Genomic DNA, 20,847 nt, shown 5'->3' with positions numbered 1-20,847 from the left:
GTTCCTAAAAATTCAAGCTGTGCTCTCTCATTGGGATAGACTGAAATTCTTGTTAAGCCTTGTAAAAGCTGAAGTTCTGAGACTATCACTTCAAAACTTCAATGTTAGTTGTACCATGCCTTCTATAATGAAAGAAGTTAAGGATGTAAGTAGTAAGAATGTGAAAGACTTTTTGAAATTCTGTATTGAAAAAAACCCCTCTACAATTATGAGTTATATGCATGCTATTCCACTGATCAATTCCTGCATCTTTCTGACCACAAGAGTTCGCTTGAGGTGTGGGTATATCCTGAAGCAGAGTAGTAAGTTTAACATGGTTTCTCTACAGATAAAAGATGTGCACAATTCTTACTCAATTTCTGTTTTTCAGTGTTTTTTGTCTTTTCCCCAGTTCATTTAACTCAGTCTACTTTTGTGCCAGCCCTTCTGTCCTTCCTCTTGCAGATCTTCAGGACAGACCTGAATGATGCTAAAATTACGTGTCCTTGAAAAACAGAATATTTGCCTGGACTTCAGTGGAACTTGGAATTCAGTCACATCTTCTTGCTCTCTCAACTTGAGGGAAATTTCTGTGCAAGTTAAAAGAGAATGAGCTTTTTCTAGGTCATTTTAATAGTACTTAATAAAATTTATTTGAGGTATATAATTATAGAGAATGACAAGTTGAAAATAAATGCAAAGTTTTATCATACATTTTATATCATATACTGTCATTGTGTAGATCACCTAAGTCTTTTTAGTTTAGCTCATGCACAGGACAGGAGTGAACCTGCCCAAAATGTTGCCCAGGGAAGTTCCCCATCTCTTGCAGTATTCAAGGCTAGCTTGGGTGGAACTTTGAGCAACCTGGTCCAGCAGGTGGTGTCCCTGCCCATGCAGGGGGGTTTGGAACTAGATGATTTTTAAGGTTCCTTCCATGTCATTCTGTGATTCTATATATTTTCAGTTAACATTGCCATCAGCAAATGCTATACTGTTCTTTTGATAACCTGTCTCTTACTTCCCCTACAGTTCAGACGACTTTAAGAAGCTACTCATAAAATACAATGTCTGTGTTTAGGAGTGATGTGGTTTCTTACAGGTTTATTTTTTTTTAATTGCAATCCATAGAGTTCGATACAAAGTAGGAATCAAAACACCTTTGGTGAAGAATTGGTCTGGTGTGTAGTTACCATCTTATCTACCATTAATGCCTCCACACCCTCCTGGCTTTTTTAAAGCCAATCATGCTAAAGAGGACTAAGCAGACTAAGAGGGGAAACAATAATAGAAAAAACCTGAAATTTAAACCAAGATGCAATTCATAAAGAGTGCTTATGCCTTGCAGTGGAAGAATTGCCAAATGCCAAAATTCTGCTTTAATTAACCTTTTTGCTTGCATCATCTAATCTGCTTCATGGACTCCCTATTTAAAAACTTCCAGCCCCTGTATTTACAGCCTCGCTCTTGCAGTTGGGTGAGTAAAAGTATTGAAATAAAATCTCTTATTGATTAATACTGCTCTTTATATACACTTATCTAAAGGTCCCTGGTTAGATTTTGAGTGATGTACACTCTTCCTCAGTGTGAATTGAGCATGATGTGTGCAGAGCAATAGTGACGCTGAAGCACAGTAAATGACATACAATGGCACATTTTGTAGATGTCACGTATCATTGTATCCATATTCTGTAGCAAATAGCATGTGCCAGAGTATCAGAAGCTGAAGGGTGAAAATATTGTAGTCAGAGAATGTGTTTGTTTTATTTTGTTTCTCATCAAAAAGACACAGAAGAGAGGAAAGGTAGACTGGATGTTGTGGTTTTGCTTCAGTTGGTTATTATTAATACCAATCAAAGAAGACTGTTTTTAAAAAAGTGGGAAGCATCCTCCTCTGGCAGAAGCTGAAGATGCAAGCCCTTTTGTAATATGCAGATTAAATCTGAAATTTGTTTGGAGACTTTACCAAAGCTTTGGAGGCTTTGAACCTCCTGTAGTGTCTGGGCCTGAATAGATCATATGGCTAAATGACAGATCAGTTTTGTTTCTCAAAGCCAGTGTTATTTATTGCAGCAGTAGTTAATTGTCTGTTCTGCTTTGCTGTGCCAGCATTTTCCTTGTGTTGATGCATCCACGTGGCTTTTGAAGTCAGAAGCAAAGGAAGGAGCAGGCGTAACTGAGTGAAGAGGAAGCTGCATCAGCAAAGCAAAATTAGAGAGCAGCAGTTTAATGAATACTCCAACAGGAAAATTACAATTGGCTGTGATGTCAGAAAATCAGCATTTCAATTTGCAGTGATTAACTGGAAAACCTTTACCTTTAAGCAAGTCAATAGTGTTTTCTTTTTACGGGTAGAAAAAGAATTAAATTTTTTTTTGAAAGCTGTAGTGGGATTTGTTGCCTGAGATCATCTGCAAGAACAGGCATGTGAGGAGCTCTAGGCAAGATTAAACTTCTTTCTTTGAGGACAGTATCAGAACTATTATGAAATAAAGTAGCAATTTCAAAAAAAGGCTGAGACAGGATGAAAACTATGTATGCATCTTTGTAAAATTTTTCTAGTACTTGTGGTCCCAGCTCTGTCAGGAAAGGAACAGATGTTGTGAAACAATATATTCGAATTTTTATTTTGACACAATCAAATTTGAAATTCAGTCTACATTTTTCAGAACCAGATCAATGTTACTGAGGTTCTGATACCACAGAAAAACATTTTATTTTGTGTCAAATCCAATAATACTATTTGGATTTTTGGATTTGTCTGATATTATTTTCTGAGCTTTAACAGCTGCAGATAGTGTAGAAAGGGCAGTTGTTTGGTTTTAGGCTGCTTTGCAGGGAAGCTTAGATTGGTAGTCAGATGTAAAATGAAAAGTTAGGAGACTGCATGCCTCCTCCAGGCAACAAACCATTGGAAAAGCTGACAATAATTTGTCTTCTGTGACTGCAGTGCTGCAATCACTGAAACATCTCTGTGCATAATTCAGAACAGAAATGTGGAGACTGATCAGGGTGGATGGCTAACGAAGCATAAAAAGCCTTTGTAATTTAGCTTTATCAATTTACTAGTTTAGGACTTGCTTGTAGCATAGTCAAATACAGAAGCAAAATGTATCAAAACTAGAGGACTTAAAAAATTATTGTAACAAGCATGTTATTTATTTTAAGCATAACCTTGGAAGGAAATGCATTCCTAACATTTCTGTGCTCTTGGTGTTTGCATGAAATCCAGAAAATTAATTGCCCAGAAACTGAAGGAGAACTGGCAATACCATTTTCATTTATCCTTCTGGGTCTGTTTTAGAACAGTGGCCAAGCAAGATGAATGGCAAAAATTAAGGGAACTCAGAAAGAATTGGATTCAGGCACACTTGTCTAGTATTAGTAATGAAGATTGTTTTGTCTCTCATAATCATTAGGAAAAGCATCCCCAAGATGTCTGTGCCCTCACAACTGAAGTAACAGTAAATGAGACCTAAGACAGCAGAGCAAGAATCGCTCACACTTTTTTCCTTAATTGAGTCACTGTGGAAGGATAAAACCTGCTCGAGTTAGAACCTTAGGCTGAAGAGCAAAAGTGGTTCAATGTGAGTCACTGTTTCATGTTTTTTCTCAGATGAAGCAGGAGATTTGCTTGCTCTGCAAGTAAGGTGTCAGAAAAACTCCTTGGAAATAATAGTATACTGGAATTATAATTCCCTCATAATAGTGTTGCAAATCTGGTATTTTTATCTCCATTTTTAACAACTTTGTTGAAACTTTGGGGTTTTTTTTGCCATGGAAGATCTGTACCATTATCTTATTTTAGTTGCCAGTGAAGAAACCAACTACAGTGCAAGATATGGAGGTGTCCCACCTGCAGAGACACTGTCTTCAGATTGACAGTATACAGTCTGATCCTAATTTCAAGCTTGGATGATGAGTAAGGGGTTTGTAGGATCAAACTACTAAGGATCATTTTGTTCTTGCTGATTAGGAGATTCCTTTCCCTACTAATATTTCTTGAATTAGGGTCTGAGTCCTGTGGGAGCTTTGTCACAGTTTAAATTCAAGAGATCAGAGGCAAATAATACATAATTAAGTTCACAAGTATGCCAAATTTTTCCCAAATCTCTGAAACTATGGCGTGTTCTAATAATCAGCAAATATCTATGCTTTTGAAAAGGAGTTGTTTCTGAGAATCCACCTGAACTAATGCATATTTTATTATTCTGAGACTGTAGATTATGGAGTCTCTAGGCATTTGGATTTTTTCATCTTTATGCATCAGAGGTACTTTAAGGTACTTTAAGTAGCTTGGTAGCTGTATAATATGACTTAGTGGCATTTTCAGATTGTTGTCAATGTTCACTTTCTTTGTTGACTTGAAATGTTTGTGTATTCCATACTGCAGGTGTGAAGGCAAGCTATGTTTAGTAAAACAAAACAATGTTTTGGTTTGTTTTGTTTTGTTTTTTTTTAAAGTATCTGGAATTATCTTCCAGTACTTTTGGATGGGGAGATTTAAAATCTGTGCACAAATGCAGTTGGAGTGCTCCCTCTGTCTCACTCACTTGCCTCTGTTGAGGAAATTTATCAGTAATTTTTTACGTTTTCTCAATCTTTGACTTGTATTTTGAGTGCATCTGCAGCTTGTCAAGTTTCACAGAATTAAATTATCAGCAAGACATTTATAATTAACTTCAGCAGCACAAACCTTCACTTTGTTTCCCACTGACCACAGTTGAAAGCATTTACTCCTCCTCTTCCCACTGTGCTACTCTCTCTGTTTGGGCTAGAACCAAATAAGAGACACTCAGTAGTTTTAATATATGGGAAATAACTTTGATTCTGTTTGTCTGAAGACTTTATGTGGCTTGTAAAGCAATTAAGTAGGGCTTAGGGCACTGCTCTCCCAGACAAAAAGGCCTTAGGACAGAAAATACATGTACTGTGTTACTCTGAGTATTGGTGCTGTTGCCATGTTTGAGAGGTTTCATTTTATTATTGGTATTGTGCCTGTGTGATTTTGGGTAAAAATGTACAGCAGATACTGAGGTACTAAGCCCACATATGAAATATTTCTCTTCAAATATGAAGTGGTTAGAAAAAGAGGAGTCATTGAGCAGTAAGTTTAGAAAGCATACCAAATGTGGGTGTTTCCAGTTGTCTGAAGCATAGGTGGGATTTCGTGCTAGGAATAGTGCATGTGTATTCTTCCTGGGTCATACAAAGCTTTTAGCATCTATTTTATAAATTTGCAATGCCAGACTGGACATATATAATACAATTCTTGTTAAATATTGGGTAGACTAAACTGGAACATGTACATAAATGGCCTATCAAAATCTGCATTTGAGGAACATGAGGGTAAATAAGTTGCAAACTTACTTTACCGTGCTCAGTGTTTCTAATTGTTGTAGAAGTTGCTTGGTTCTATGAAATTGTTGCTTTCCTTACCCATCCACCAAAATCAAATCCAAGCTAATGGTTTGTTCCAGAAAATCACCGTATGTTTTCATTGTCAATACTCTGCTGCCCAGAAGAGTATAATAATAATATTGAGTATTATTATAAAATAATAATAATAATAATAATAATAATAATAATAATAATGTCTTTTTACTGACAGCCTACTTTTGACATACAATAACTTCATATCTTCATGTATTTTTCTAATTCTGAGTGTTACAAACTCTTTTGTAGGTTTTGTGGCTTGTTTGTTTGTTTCTTTGTTTAAATTCACCTTAGCATGAAGTACTCGGAAACATTCCAGAGCTGGAGAATGCTGTAGGCTAGAATGAAAAAATTTGGCATGTTTGAAAAAACAAGTAAAAGGGAACTATAGCAATGGAATTATCTTTGAAATAGTGGAGGAATAGAGCTTTTAATTTTCTGGTTGCAGTGGTGCAGTTTAACTTAGGGTTACAAAAGATACTCTTATAAACCATCAAAGATAACTTCTGTCTTGAAATACTGACCCTGAAAGTGGATGCAAGTTCAGTGTTTACAGAACTTTGCTCTGTTTCACCACTGCATCAACTATCTGTGACTTCAGTTACCTTTCACTATTTTTTCCTGATTTGTAAGGGAGGCTGTACAGAATTAAACAGGAAGACAGGAGCTGCAAAGCATCTTTGAAATTACAGTAAGCTGTAAGCTGAACTGTATAAAGTAAATTTATACTCTTTAGTTATTTGAAAAGTCTTAATATATGGCCTTTTGAGATTTTGCCATGGAATTGTAGCACAAGCAGAAATTTTGATCAGAATTTATATCCTGAAACATTCAGTATCTCTTGAGGAAAACATTCCTGAAGGCCACTGTAAACAACATAGTTTCAGCTAAGAAGCTGATCCCAGGATGAAAGAGATGATATCAGCTATAGAGTGTGTGAGGAATTCCTTGTGAGGAGTTAACTGTAAAGCTTTTCATAATCTTTCATGATTTGGCTAAATGTATTTAGCACCATAAAAATTTTTCAGGGGCCAGAGTTGAGGTGGTAGCTGCAGAGTGATCAAAACTTAAGAGTCACATTTTCCCTTTTTATGGGGAGGCCTCTTTCAGCCCCGTCATGTGATGTCTTTGAAATGAAAGTTTTATGGACTCTCAGTTTCTTTCCAGCCATATTTCTACAGCTTCATTATTAAAAACAATTTGATCTTAGCTTTTTTTCTGAGCTCTTGATAATTCATTTATTATATAGGTTTAGTAGCAATATAAGAAAAATACTCAGATCATAAAGTTAAGGAAGTGTTCTGTATTTCAAAACCAGTGTAACACTAGTCACTGGTAAGTTTTGCAGTAGTTTGACCTTAAAAGTAACAAGTGTAAAAAATCATGTAACTAGTGTGGATACATTTCATATTTAATCTATGTGGAATAGTTTGCGAGTGGTGATTTTTCCTTTCAGCAATAGATGAGTAATGATGATGCCATTTTCATGTCTGATGATGTATAGAATACTTTTCAATTAATGTTCATGGTATAGGGGCTGTTTTGATAATGTGCTGGAAAATAAGAGCTGGAGAGCAGGTGGATGTATAGTCAGTCTTGGGAAAATAAACATGTAGCATTAAGACAAATAGGATTCAGAACATGTGGCTACATTTTTACAGGGTCTGATCAATTTAGCATCATAAATTTTTTGGTTCAGTTGCAAGCCAAATATACCAGATTCTTGGATTGGGCCAGCTATTTTAGTGCTCTTTTGGGAATGATACAGACTGACTTTGCTCTCCTACCAAATTCCAAAGAGGTGGGAATTTCTCCACTGTGAGTCATGCCTCTGAGTTCCTGTGGGTGCAGCTCTGTCAAGCCATTCAATCCACTGAGAGTTTTTCAATTTTGTCAGCACAAAAGGTTTTCTTACAGCAATAGGTTACTCAAAGAGTAATGAATTTTGACATCATTTCTGAATATGGCAATGATATTGCACTTAAAATCACTAATTTATATAGAAGAACACTAATGTTTGCAGTGTGGTTCCCTACTACTGTTATTTTTTTTAATCTTTACATGATGCTCCTTCAGATTGATGTTTTGTGACTGTTTGTTATCACACAGTCACACTGATTTCCTTACTGAGAAGCCTGCAGCAAAAGCAGAAAGACTGTTGCTATTGATTATTGCAGTTATTTCAAATGTCTGGAATAAGTAAGAAAAAATTAAGTTTCTTCTTTACTATCTATTGCTTTGGAATTAACAGCATAAAATTATTTTCCCATTGTTAAGGCCATGTATGTTGGCTTTTTAGGTTTTTTTCCCAGAAGCATAGCTAGTTGTGCATGATGCTGAGAACATTTGGACTGAGTATGGTAGCTGTGACAGCACAAAGAAGAAACAAAATCTGAAATAAATAGCTCCTTAACCCTAATTTATACTTTCAAAGCTCCTATCTTGACTTTGAATTAAAAATCACATTGCCAAGCAATACATTGCCAAGAATATTAGTAGTTGTTGTTGTCTGCTTCAAAGTTTATATTTAAAAGCAAATTCTTTGGTAATAAAATTGAAAATATTTTTGTAGAGTGTTTAGAGTAATGTTTTTCCTGTGAATTTAAATAATGTCTGATGTAGTTTCAGTGTGAAGATATTACTACATTTTCAAATATATAATTGCAGTAGTGCATAAAATTATGGATGTGGATGTGGCAGGAGTTTCTGACCTTAAGGACTTAAAAATGCAGTCACGTAGATAAAGTAGAAACAAGAAAGAACATGTAGAAACCAGTGACTTGTCCCTGAAGCAATGATCTGCACACTGGATCCATACTTTATCCTTCCCTGGCTGGTATCTGATTTGCAAAGTCACTTTTCCTTACAGAAGAGGAAGGCACTTCGAGAGAGCTCATTATGAACAGTGCTGCAGATCAAGGCTCTGCAGATGTTCTGGCAAAAAAAAAAAAAATAAATAAAATTGTGTTCTGAAAAGGAAATGGAGAGAGTAGCCAAATGGCTCCATGGAGAATAGCTGGAATATTTGGCAACCCGGGATACTCAGGCATCCCTAAATTGTTTGGTGCTTCTACGTTGTATAATGTACTGTTTTTCTGTATCTGCCTCTGTGTGTTGTTCTCTCTATATAACAAAATAGCCAATTCATTGAGAAGAAGTGGAGGAAAACCAGTTCTTCAGCATCCATCCATGTGTATTCAGTGTCTGCTGCTGGCTGGCTGAGAGTCACTGGACAACCCGCCCTAAACTGCTGAAAAAAGATGTCCAAGCCATCTTTGATTTTTATTTCTTTTCTTGCAGCATAAGCATATCAAGTGTTTGGACAAAGTTTTCTAAGTTGTGTTTTGGTCTTGTTTTGTTTTATTTAGGTTTGGTTTATTTGTTTGGTTTTGGTTTGGTTTGGTTTTTTCCCAGGTGTTTTGTTTGGTTTTTCCACAACTACTAATATGACTGCTCTCTTAAGTACCCACACAGATTCACCCCCTGGAATCAGAGAACTCCTAACAGTGTAATGCACCTTTGGGGGATTTGATTTGGCACCAGAATATGAAAGTGACTTTATCTGATCCAAGTCCTTTCTGTTTCTGTCCTCATCCCCCACAGCCTTGCGGAGCCGGTCGGGCCGATCCATCATCAATGGCAACTGGGCAATTGATCGACCTGGCAGATACGAAGGTGGTGGGACAATGTTCACTTATAAACGCCCAAATGAGATCTCCAGCACTGCAGGAGAGTCGTTTTTAGCTGATGGCCCAACAAATGAAGTCCTTGATGTCTATGTAAGTTTCTTAGATCTGATTTATTGTAGTCTCATGGAAAAAATGTTTCATTGCATTGGTAACATGCAACATTAAAATTGCCTTCAGTAGCAATACGTTGTTACTGGTTTGTTCCTTTAATTTTGAAACATTATTTTTGATATTTTAAGCTTGCTTGCTGTTCCTTCCATCAGAGGAAATCTAAATGATGATGAAGCCTTTTTCTCTGAGACTTTTCTGACAGGAAAACCAAGATAAAGCTTACGAATGTCAAGGGTTTTTTTTTTGTTTGGTTGGTTTTGGTGTTTGTTGGAATTTTTTTTTTTAACTGGATTTTCTCTAGATACTTTCCTACTCAAGCAAATCGGACATAGTTGAATTGTACAGTGAATTGGAGCACATACCTAAATCAGAGCAGACATTTCACAGAGTGATACCATCTCAGTTTGCTTTAAGTGAAGCTTAAGTCCCAAAATTAGTAGTATGGCAGTTTTATTCTGATGCTGTGCTAGGAGTCAGTAGATAATAGTAGTCATTTGGGAAGGGGAGAGAGGAGAAAAGCTCCTTACTTCAGATGGGACAGATTTTACTACACCCAGCTGAAATAAATCTATAAATGGAATTGCTTAAAAGCTATTTGAAGATAAATGGTGTGTTCTGTGATTATATACTTTCACATGATAGAATCCATCTATTTTATTTAGATTTTGCCCTTAGTGCAATGTGGGGTGGAAAAGTGAGTGTGCTGCGTTATTTCACTGTAAAACACAGAGTAGCTGCTCTGATGACTAGACTGGGAGAAGTTAGATGTTAGCAAGGTTGTTCCCTATCTGCTATATGGTGTCTTAATAAAGCAATGATACAATTATGCAAACATTACTTCCTTTTTTGATATTTCTGATTGACTAGAATGTCAGACTGGCAAAATCCTGGAAGGTTAAATAGTTGCTTTCACAGATTCTGTAATGTAGACTCCATGTTTTTAAATATTCATGTCCTTGTGTGATAAATTTATCATATTTTAATGGTTTTTTGGTTTTTTGTGGTTTCTTTTCCTTTGCTTTTGCAATAAATTCAAGCAAGCTGGCACAATGGGCATAACTTTTTCAGTCTTGTACTCTTGCTGCTACTGTGGATTACCACATCTGATTTGGCTAGACTTTTAGCTGAGGTGTTTCCTGTAGATGCAAGGTTTAATACAATATATGTATTAGGGTCTGTCAGTTGTTTTGAGAAATGTGATGGAAAAACCTTGGGATCCATTAGAAAACTGCTTCTAGAACCCTGTTCAGGAAGGTGGGAAATACAGTTCTGCTGAAGTCAGCTTCACAGTGCTCAGTTCTCTCAGGACACAAAGAGGGTGTATTTTCTAGATAACAAAGTGACATGGGAAGGACCAATTCTTAAAAAAATATTTCAGGCAATGCATTATGTGATGGTTCAGAAAAGTGAATGATCTCTGAGGGATAAAGTTTAGCAAAGTTATTTGGCAACAGAAAAGTGGTTTTGGCACAATGAAAAACAAAGATCTGAATCCCTACTTGGTGTTAATTGGTGTGATGAAGGTAGCAAAGCACTGGAAGCACAAGTGTGCTCTGCTGGGTCATAAAGCCACTGGCATGGCATGACTTCTTTCTTTTTGGCCCATGGTTTGTTAGAACCCAAGGGCTAGAGCAAGCTCTGATGTTTCTTTGGTTTTGGTTTGTTTGGTTTTTTGAAAAAGATAGTTAAAGTTTTTGATAGACTAATCTCCACAAAGAGTTCAGAACTTCTAAAGCAGCAGTGTCTGTAGAAGCAGTACTGAAGCAGTCAAAGCTAAACTAGTGCAATGAGCAGCTGATGACATTCCTGGTGTGACCATGCTCAGGCTCTCAGCAGTGGCAATGTAATACAAACCAGTTGGTTATGGCATGTGCTGCTAAGAGCTTTAAAAATTCACATCTTGCTGAGGTCTTATTATGTGCCTTACAGCTCAAATGAGCACACAAGAAGTGACACTGACTTTCAGCAGCATGCTGATGTCAACTCACGTGGGCTTGTGCAGAAGTGTTCTGAAACCTCTTGGCTTTGTTTTTTCACAATTCATTTTCACGTTTCAAGGAGAAAACCCTATGGTTCCCTCCTGTGTTTCATAAAGAGCAGTGGGAGTCTCTCTGCACTTACATTACATCTTCATTCAGTTGAAAATTAATGTGGAAGGATGCAGGAGGGTTGCACGTTGGCTCTTCTTTTGCTGTACAAGTATGTGGGCCTTTGTAATCTCTTCACATGATCTTCATTGAGCAATGCTTATGGTCAGAGTGGTGCAATGTTAGTACATGCTGAGTCTCCTCTGAGTGGTGCAGAGGTGAGGAAATGAGCGGTTGGATCTGTGGCACAGTACATGAGAAATAACACGGATGTGCTGTCTCCACGTGCTCCCTCCAGGTGCAACCCATAAACCTGCACAACAGCAGCTGGCTAGATGTGTAGTTCAGGTTCTGTGGTATTTATTCTTCTCTGCTTTGCTTCTTCCTTGCTTATGTTTCTTTAGGCATCTGTCAAGCTCCTTTTATCTGAGCATGTTTTGGTGACCTTAGGACCATCTCTTCTGCAGCTGCTGAGGCCTGGTATGGGCCTCTGCTGCCCCCCGCACCCAGAGGCCAGGCTGCCACAGCCACACCTTGTCAGTTTTACATTTTTCAGAGATTTTGAGAAACAGTTTCTCTACCATCGCAAGCTAGCTCAATTTGCAAACATAGTAGCCTGTATTTTGGGGTTTTTTTCCAGAAACAAATACATTTTCCACAGTTTTTATAGAGCTGCACAGTTGAATGCAATGGGCTTAGGGGGGGTTTTCCAACAGTGACAATTCTTTGATTCTGTCATTAACCATTGTTTCTATTCTGACCAATGCTAAATACTGTTAGGTGGTTAATGGGCTGAAGAACATATTTAAATTTTAATAATGCAACAAATGAAAGTACTGAATGTATGGCTGTTTCTCTTTTTAGATGATACATCAGCAGCCTAACCCAGGTATACATTATGAATACATAATTCCAGGAGACAATGTCATTAGTCCTCAGTTGCTTGCTCAGAGGAGGCCAGGTAAACTGCTTCTGTTTTCTATTATTAACCACATCTTGTTACCCAATAAACTAATGAAGAAATTTGTAACATTAAATTCAGTATAAATGCTGCCATTGATAAGGGAGAGGCCCAGAACTTCCCCCTAGGTATTGAAATGGAATACTGCATATATTTGGTAACTTCAGTGAATTAATATTGGCAGGGATTTTTTTTTTATTATGTAACAGGTAATATGGTCACATATTTCTACTTTCAGTAACAGTTTTGTTCTTAAAATGTTACCCATGGCTGTGCATGACCTGAGTGTTGTAACCGTGACTTAGAAATCAGGTAGAAAATGATTTTTCCCTTCCGAGTCTGAGACAACTGAAAACAACCCTTCACATTTTCTCTTTCCTCTCCCAACTGGAGAGGATCAGACACAAAGCAGTTACCTTCCCAAGCTAGAATCGTGCTCCTGACTGCTGTGCATATGTGTTGTGTGCACTGGTATGAAGTTCTGAAGGACAGCAGAAAATTTGCAGGCCAGTTTGGTCCTACTGTTAATGTTCTTGACTTCCTTTGACAAATTTCTAAGTGTGTTTGCAGTCTGTTTGTAATGAGGAGCAGCTGTGCTGGGATATGAGGAGGCACAGAATACAGAGCATGGTACAAAAAAACCAAGGCTTTGGGAAATTTTGACACTGGGTGCATTAACTCTGTGGTCTGTTTTAAGGTTCTTCAGTTCTTAATGTATTTGCTGGCCAAGACTTGGTTATCTTAGTTTAAAACAACACAGTCTGCACAACCCTATTAGGAGGTCTCTGCATAACAAATTAAAGCTGCTTTCAAGTTTCATAATGCTCCATTTGTGATTACTAGTAGATGAAAACACAGACTGATATTTGCAAATGAGATTTATTATTTTACTTTTTTGTTATGTACATCATCAGGTGAGCCCTTGAATGGTCAGCTAGGAATGCCAGAAGGTACAAATCATGAGGATGAGGATCTGCATATGGAGACAGATACTCTCACTGGACAGTCAGTTGGAACATTTCCAGTAATTCAGCCAGGAAGATTCCCTTCTCATCAGCCAGAAAACCAGGTACCTGCTGTGCAACCACCAAGACAAAACAGAGAATACAACTGGAAACAGATTGGAAAAACTGAGTGCACTACTACATGTGGAAAAGGTAGGTGCTTCATACACCACACACAGAAAATAGATGACACATCAGGAGAATTCCAGTGTGGGAGAGGAGAGGGAAGAAGCAGTGTGACTGTTCAGCAGCTCTGCTATGCATAAGGCATTGTCTGCATAAGGCATTGCTGGACCCAGCATCTTCTGTATCTTTCAAGCAAAAGAAGCTATTATGTGTACCTATATTTAAATCAGTAGTAACAACAAAATTAAAAATATTAAATAAATATTATGTAAATTAAAAGACAATACATGGCATTCGTCTCTGAAAAGAATTGTTTTAGGATTTTACGGCAAGTTGCTCTCTCTCACACAGCTGTTTCCCTCAACATTCTTTGGCATTCTTTGTCCTTCCATTTGGCCTCTCCAGCTTTGTCTGATGCACCCTCAGTGCTTTTTGTATTTGTCAACAGTTTTCTGATATTTACAGGAAGTTTTCACAGGGATTCCATTAGCCATATCTTTACCTTGTTGGATATTGCTGTAACAGCAATAATGTGACTTCAGAATACTGAAGTTTTCATAAGGGAGAAGTGGAAAGGAAGAGGTACGGGAAGGGACGGGTGATGAGTCAGCTTTTGGGATGTGATGGATACACTATTAGCTTGCCAGATTAATTGTTGCCAGAAGACATTCACAGTGACCACAGATTCAGTGATGCATAACACAAGCAATTATTTGGAACAATAAGTTTTCATTATAAAGAAATATTTTGTACTATTCATAGCCACCCATCAACGTACCTAAAAAGTCACAGAGCTTTGACGTAAAGATTACTGGTGAGGGAACTTGACTGTCACAAGTTTGTGTACACACACAACTTTTGCTTTCTAATTAGTTTGAGGTGACACTTTGAATTTGTATCCATTTTAGAGCTACAGATAGAGATAAAAATATGCAGCAATATTGATACTGGCCAAAACTGCTTCCCAGTATATTGAGAAGACTTTTTCCCATGGAGGAATTACTGCAAAAGTGTTAAGAGCTAGAAAGCAGCCTTTAAAAGTCAGGAGACTTTTTGAAGTCAGGCTTTTGTGGAGAAAAGGAGGGGATGTAAACCAGAATTATTTTAGCTGGCATTTAAATACACTGTATTTAAAGAATGTCTTTTAATGAAGTCAGACAAGCAAAATCCTTAATTGCACCTCATAATTGTTTACAGCAGTCAGTGAGTATCACCTGCTGAGTGTCTGTTATCATGTATGTGGTGAACTTTAGTATCCAAATCAGTTAATTTATGATGCAGTTGCAGGAACACGTCAAGATACATATATTCTTCTTTTACATCATGGAAGTTTTGGTTGTATTTCTTCTGGACACTTAATCATACTTCCTGTTTCTTCAGAGATCTGCTAACTATTGGCAGTGATATTAGTGAAATCTGAGTCTAAATGATGATTGCAAAATTGTAGGCAGAACAGAATCCAAAGGATAACTTTAAGCCTCCCATATATCTTATATATACTCCATGAAATTTATCAAGAGAACTGTCAAAAATCTGTGTTACTTGTAGAACATGTGTGTGTGTGTTCTGATCAAGTTAAATTCAAAAGAAACTGGGTCTTGAGATCAGAATCCTGACACTGTTGAGACTGTATCAACATACCTAGGTATCTTGGTGTGAGAAGCCCGTGGGAATCTTTGATTCCTTGAAGGTAGTTCAAATCTAACTAGGTCATACAGGCTGATAAAAAATGGAGGGGAAAAAACCAAAAATAAATCTTGTACTATTCAAGGCTTTATTTTCATTTTCTATGATTCAATATAGGACACTTTTTTCTTTTTCCATGTTTTCATTTTTTCTGCTACTTTATTTCTTCATGCAGAAATGTAGATGATACAAGGTCTTTAATTTTAATTTTTTACCTAAAAAAAAACCAAGGGTAAATGAACAATGCTGCATTTTTTAAAGTTGCCTGAATGCTTAATGTTTTGTGCTCTTTGCACTATAAAGAGCCAAGCAGGCCAAAGAGCATATTTTCTCAGCCTTTCCTACAAGGCCATGTTGTACTTTCTATATACTAAAGACTTCTCTTAATACTGTACTGTAAACAGTGTATTATCCAGCTCTCACATTTGGAAATTTTGCATAAGAATTGATCTGTACTTCCTGTTACTAAGGTATGCTTTTTCTTTCTGCATCAGTACTGGATGATACTGTCTTATGACACTGGCTTATACTGCAATGTATTTTTTAATACATCATCTAATTAATTTTCTTCTTCATTTCAGGTTCACAGTACCCAGTTTTCCACTGTGTCAACAGAATCACTCATGAGGAAGTACCTGAGGGTTACTGTGACAGCAGCACCAAACCCATTCCAGAAGAGGAGGCCTGCAACCTCTTCCCCTGTCCAGCTTTGTAAGACATTACAATTTAAATCTAGTGAAATAATCTGATGTCATTGAGGTTTTGCATATGAAAGGGGCCATATTAAGTAGAAAATTATTTTGTACTATGCACTTGTGTCATAAAGTGCAGTGGATATTTTTTCAGTACTTGTTATTGTCCTTCTTCTCCTTCATAGGGAGCAATAACATTCAGAAAAGACAAAAGGGAAGTTGGCAACAAGTGAGTGTTGTAATTTCTCAACATGTGTGAGATAGTTCAGGCATGCTTGCTGTCTCTATGGGTATGGTTTTTTTTCAAGTGATAGGCTTCTGCATATTTCTGGCTCAAGGAGAGGCTCTGTAGGTTGTGTCACTGCACACACACACAGTGTGCTGTACTCCCTGTACCTGTTCATTCTATGGTGTCACATTTACAGATGAGAACAGGCTGCTGGTGCTCCCAACAGCCCCCTCATAAATGTCACCTCTCTCTCCTAGAATGCAGTAGTATTTCAGCTTGAGGACTGGATTCTGAAGTGGTAGTCCTTGTCTCCAGCACACTAATACAGATTTTCATCTGAAAAGACGTGCAATTGGGAGACCTTGACTTACAACTGGCTAAAAAACTTCTTTGAAATAGTGGGGGGAAAAAAAAACCCAAAATACAAAAAGCCCCAAACATATGCAGGGTGTATACCAGGGAGAGAAAAGGGTTAAACCCAATTGCCATTCTAGCAGCTTTATTTCAGAGTCAGGTCAGCAGCTGTATTTTCCAACTCTCTTGTGCTTGCATTCTTCAGAGCAGCAAGTGGCCACTCCTTATTCCATGATGGTTTGTATTGGTCTAAGTGCTGTTACAGTGTGAGAGAAGCCTGACAAGCAATTTCTGTGCAAATTAGACACTAGGGGCCTTCTGAAGCTGTTTACTTGGAGCTGTTTACCTCCTCACCAAGCATTTTTTTCATGTTTTTCTTTCTATCATCTCATCCTAATTCAGCTTTATTTGTTTACACAAACATTATCAAAATATAAACAAAGATGTGTAAATATTTATTTAAAAGAACAGAGATTTCTCTTGCTCTCCACAGGACTTCAAATTAAAATGTGTGAACAGTTTAGATACTTCCTTTATTTGTATGTCTTCATGTTTGAAATTAAAACTGAAAGGGGAAAATGATGTGTTTATACAAAAGTGATTAAATAACTACAGTGATGTCTTGGAATGCAAAGAATTCATCTAGGAAATTATGGGACACATCTTAAATTTATTGGGAAGTTTTACAGAGGAAAAATATATATTATACATAGATTCTTAAAAATACAAAAACAAAACAACCCAAACAGCTATTAGTGGCTAAATTAATGTTTGTAATATGTTTTGAAATCACAAATTGTTCAGTCTGCACACAGAACACATGCTAATTGCTGTTAACCACTGTGGTTACATTGATTACAAGTATACAAAATTGTCTTCATAAAGGATCAAATTACACATGCAGAGGCTTCAGTGCTCTTCTGTACCGGCATCAGAATCATGCCATTTGAGTTTAGATTATTAGTAGAGAAATATTTACTGAAAAAATGTGTCCTGTTATTTGTTTTTTTTTTTCTCTAGCTGGGACATAGGGGAGTGGTCTGAGTGCAGCAAGACATGTGGCCTTGGTATGCAGCATCGACAGATCTTGTGCCGGCAAATGTACGCCAACCGCACCTTGACAGTGCAGCAGTACCGCTGCCAGCACCTGGAGAAACCAGAGACCACCAGCACCTGCCAGCTGAAGATCTGCAGTGAGTGGCAGATTAGGACAGAATGGACTTCTGTAAGTATGACTGATTGTCACACCCTCAAGGTGGGTGTGACCCTGTCACATCTCACAAAGTGAGCACAGCTCCTCACGTGTGGGGGCCAAACACGTCACGTCCCACAGAGTGGGCATGGGTAGGGTTCCTCAGAGTGGGGATCAACCCAGGGAGATTCAGACTGGACCCCCTTGCTTTCTAAACTCCTTCAGAGAGGAGCCTACACCTTCTTTTTCCTCTCTGCTGAAGTGTTTTCTTGATCCTGATTTGCCCAGCCTGCGCCGGAATGCAAATCACAGCCCACAGGGTGCTGTGCACAGGCCATCCCCACAGGCACAGGGTCAGGCAGCAGGCTTTGTCTGGCTTTGTGGGTCTTCCCCCATGGTAAAGCCTCTGTGCATTATCTCCATCAGCTGCGGCATTTTTGAACTTTCTAGTCGTGAAGTATCTGTGATAAGTTGGTACTTTTGTGAATAAAAAAAATAGAAAATGTAGACAAATGTAAAGATATGTTGGTTGTTTCATTCATTTTCCATGTTGAAATAATGTCAGTCTGGACTTAAAGGACAGTAAAATTGGTAGTATAGGTAAAGTTTGTTGATGAGAAAGGAGAGCTGGTTTTGTATGTAGTTGCATTTTGAGAAATATTTCTGTGTACAGAGCCTTTAGAGGTTTACTGCATATGGTGAATGAAGCTAAACAAATGCTTAAAAATTGTAACTGGTTGAATACAAGTGTAATTCCAATAAAATTCTGTGATTAATTTCCTCTTGGAAGTAAAATTCAAGTTCTTGGCATGAGGAAGATCTGTCATAAAGAAAGGAGCTATTTTAGTTGCTATTTAGTGTCTTAACACATCTAGTCTGCATTTTGGCCAGTGTTCTGAGTGAGCAGTTGAATAAATAGCTGCAATCTGAAGATTAAGGCTGTGAGTTATCTTGCTGTAGGGAATATATTTTACATGGTGAATAACTTTGACATGGAAATATAGTAGACATGATTAAGCATTTGAAAGCAAGGAAAAACCACTGAGACTGCCTTAAGCTGTGCTAGGGAGACACCAGTAAATAGCTGTCCATGTTCTCTGAGGCTGAAGAGAGGAAGCAGGAGGAGGCGGCCTTTACATGAAGAGGGATTCAGAAGCTGTGAATCTTTGCATTTCTCTTGTTTTTTATCTGCTTATAGGTCAAGATTAAAATTATGCAGAATATTCAAATACCAGCAGTTCATTTTGGTAGGGTGCAGCATGGCCTGTTGGAAATAGGGCTTAATTTTGTGTTTTCCAAATGTGTCTACACAGTATACTGTACAATACTACAGACTGAGAATATTGAATATTATTGAAAGCTGCTTATGCATTTTTATTCCCTGTTCCTAGCGATCTAGGATAGTTCTATAGCTTCTGTGGATGTCTTAGCAGAAAGGAATGAGCTGTATGTTCCAAACTCCCTGATAAACCACTCCAGTTCATGCTTAGTGTCCTGATGCAACCTCCGTTTTGTTTCAGTGTTCAGTGCCTTGTGGAGTGGGGCAGAGGACCCGAGATGTGAAATGTGTCAGCAACCTTGGAGACATTGTTGATGATGAGGAATGTAACATGAAGCTGCGGCCAAATGATATTGAGAACTGTGACATGGGTCCCTGTGCTAAGAGCTGGTTCCTTACAGAGTGGAGTGACAGGGTAAGGCTTCTCCTTATTTTCATGCTGCCAAATACTCTAGAACAACTCAGGGGCATCAGAATAAAAAATATACATCTGTGCAACCTTAAAAGGAGTGGTCTTATTTTCCATGTTTATCCTAGATTTGTTAAACAGGCGAGAGCAAACAAAAAAATAAAATTCCCAAGGGCATCTTGAGTTTTTGTTAGATACAAAAATGCATGGAAAGGGCAAGTGTGTGGGTAAATAGCCAAACATCTGCATTTAGAATTGGCTCTGTGTCTGAAATTCCCAAAACAATTAGTGTGCTGGGATTTATTATTTTGCCTTGCTTAGCTCTGAGTCTCAAGATTCGGACTCTAGAAGTTTCCTTACAGCTTTTCTAAGGGATGAAGGTTTGAGGCCTGATGTCTGGGTTTAAGTTCAAGCCATAAAACAATGATCCTATAGGCATGAGAAGAGGGGAACAACTTCATAAACTCAGGCAAGGTTGATTCAGGCCTTTTACTTAGTGAACATTCATGTATTTATATCCCAGTGAGTCAGATTCTCTGCATGAAAGCCATGGAAACAGTGGTTTACCTTGTAGCATTACTGGGCTTAGACTTACTGTTCAGTGGTCATATTTATGTGCTTTCATGGAAAGGCTTACAAACATGAGCTAAGAGGAGCCTGCTATTTTAGTGTGAATGCTTGCAGATTAATTTCATCTGTAAGTAAGTAGAGCCTTCACTCTATAAAATCCTGATTGTACCTCCCTTTTCTTTGACTGGTTGCTTTTGCAAGCAAACTATCAAATTTGTCATTGAAGCTGTAAGATTACATTCATAACTTCATGGAGTCATCATGTCAATTGTTTTCTGGTAGTATCTGAAAGCTGTGAATGTCTGGCTCAATAGACACTCAGAAGACCTTTTAAATGTTATAGCTACAGAGGAGAACTTCACAAGGAGGACAGATCCCTAGTATGTCACATGATTTTAAAAAGTCCAATGACACTCTTCCTGCAGTTAAAAGCCCACAAATTTTTCAGCCTCCAGACAACTCAAATAGATTTTATTTTAAAAAGAAACAAAAAAACAACCCACACTGATAAATCTCTGTTAGCATTTGAACTTTGTTTTTTCCCTACTTGGTATTCACTCAGTGAGCATTCTTGCATAGCATGGACAGAAAGTAAGGAGGGATTATTGCAAATGGCAAAGTTGTTGCTATATGGGGAAATAACAATGTCTCCTTTTTGTTTGGGATTTTTTGGTTTATTTTGTTTTGTTTTATTTTTTGGTTTTTAGCTTGTTTGGGTTGTTTGTTTGAGTTGTTTGTTTTACAGTGCTGTTGAAGTGGTATTTTACAAGTTAGAGAGAAAATGCATTCTACCCTCAAAGACATCTTTCTTGAAAAAGCTAGCCCAGCTACTGTCACCTAGCACAGCTCCACCACATAAAGCACATAGATTCCAGTAAAGACTCCAGCATCAGTGTTTTCATCATTATTCTACATTGGCAGTTTGTTCTCTGCAGAATTAGAAGTAGTTTTGTAGCTGAAGGTTTTGACTGTAGAATGTTATTATTTTTATTTATATGTATTAAATAAGACACAAAAGTGAAGCAGGTAATGTGGAAAATCTT

At 37.6% G+C, this 20,847-nt stretch overlaps 1 protein-coding gene across 2 annotated transcripts in view; it reads left to right on the top strand.

Moving 5' to 3' along the window:
* THSD4 (thrombospondin type 1 domain containing 4) overlaps nt 1-20,847 on the top strand; it is a 244,548-nt gene that overhangs the window by 207,418 nt on the left and 16,283 nt on the right. For both annotated transcript variants that reach the window (XM_030456848.1, XM_030456849.1), the window contains 6 exons: nt 9,019-9,194; nt 12,167-12,263; nt 13,178-13,420; nt 15,661-15,790; nt 17,375-17,579; nt 19,067-19,240. In XM_030456848.1, coding sequence (XP_030312708.1) covers nt 9,019-9,194; nt 12,167-12,263; nt 13,178-13,420; nt 15,661-15,790; nt 17,375-17,579; nt 19,067-19,240 — 1,025 coding nt within the window. The remainder of the gene's footprint in view (nt 1-9,018; nt 9,195-12,166; nt 12,264-13,177; nt 13,421-15,660; nt 15,791-17,374; nt 17,580-19,066; nt 19,241-20,847) is intronic.

The sequence above is a fragment of the Calypte anna genome, chromosome 10 (assembly GCF_003957555.1).
Source record: "Calypte anna isolate BGI_N300 chromosome 10, bCalAnn1_v1.p, whole genome shotgun sequence".
NCBI lineage: Eukaryota > Metazoa > Chordata > Aves > Apodiformes > Trochilidae > Calypte > Calypte anna.
This window is presented reverse-complemented; position numbering and strand designations above follow the sequence as displayed.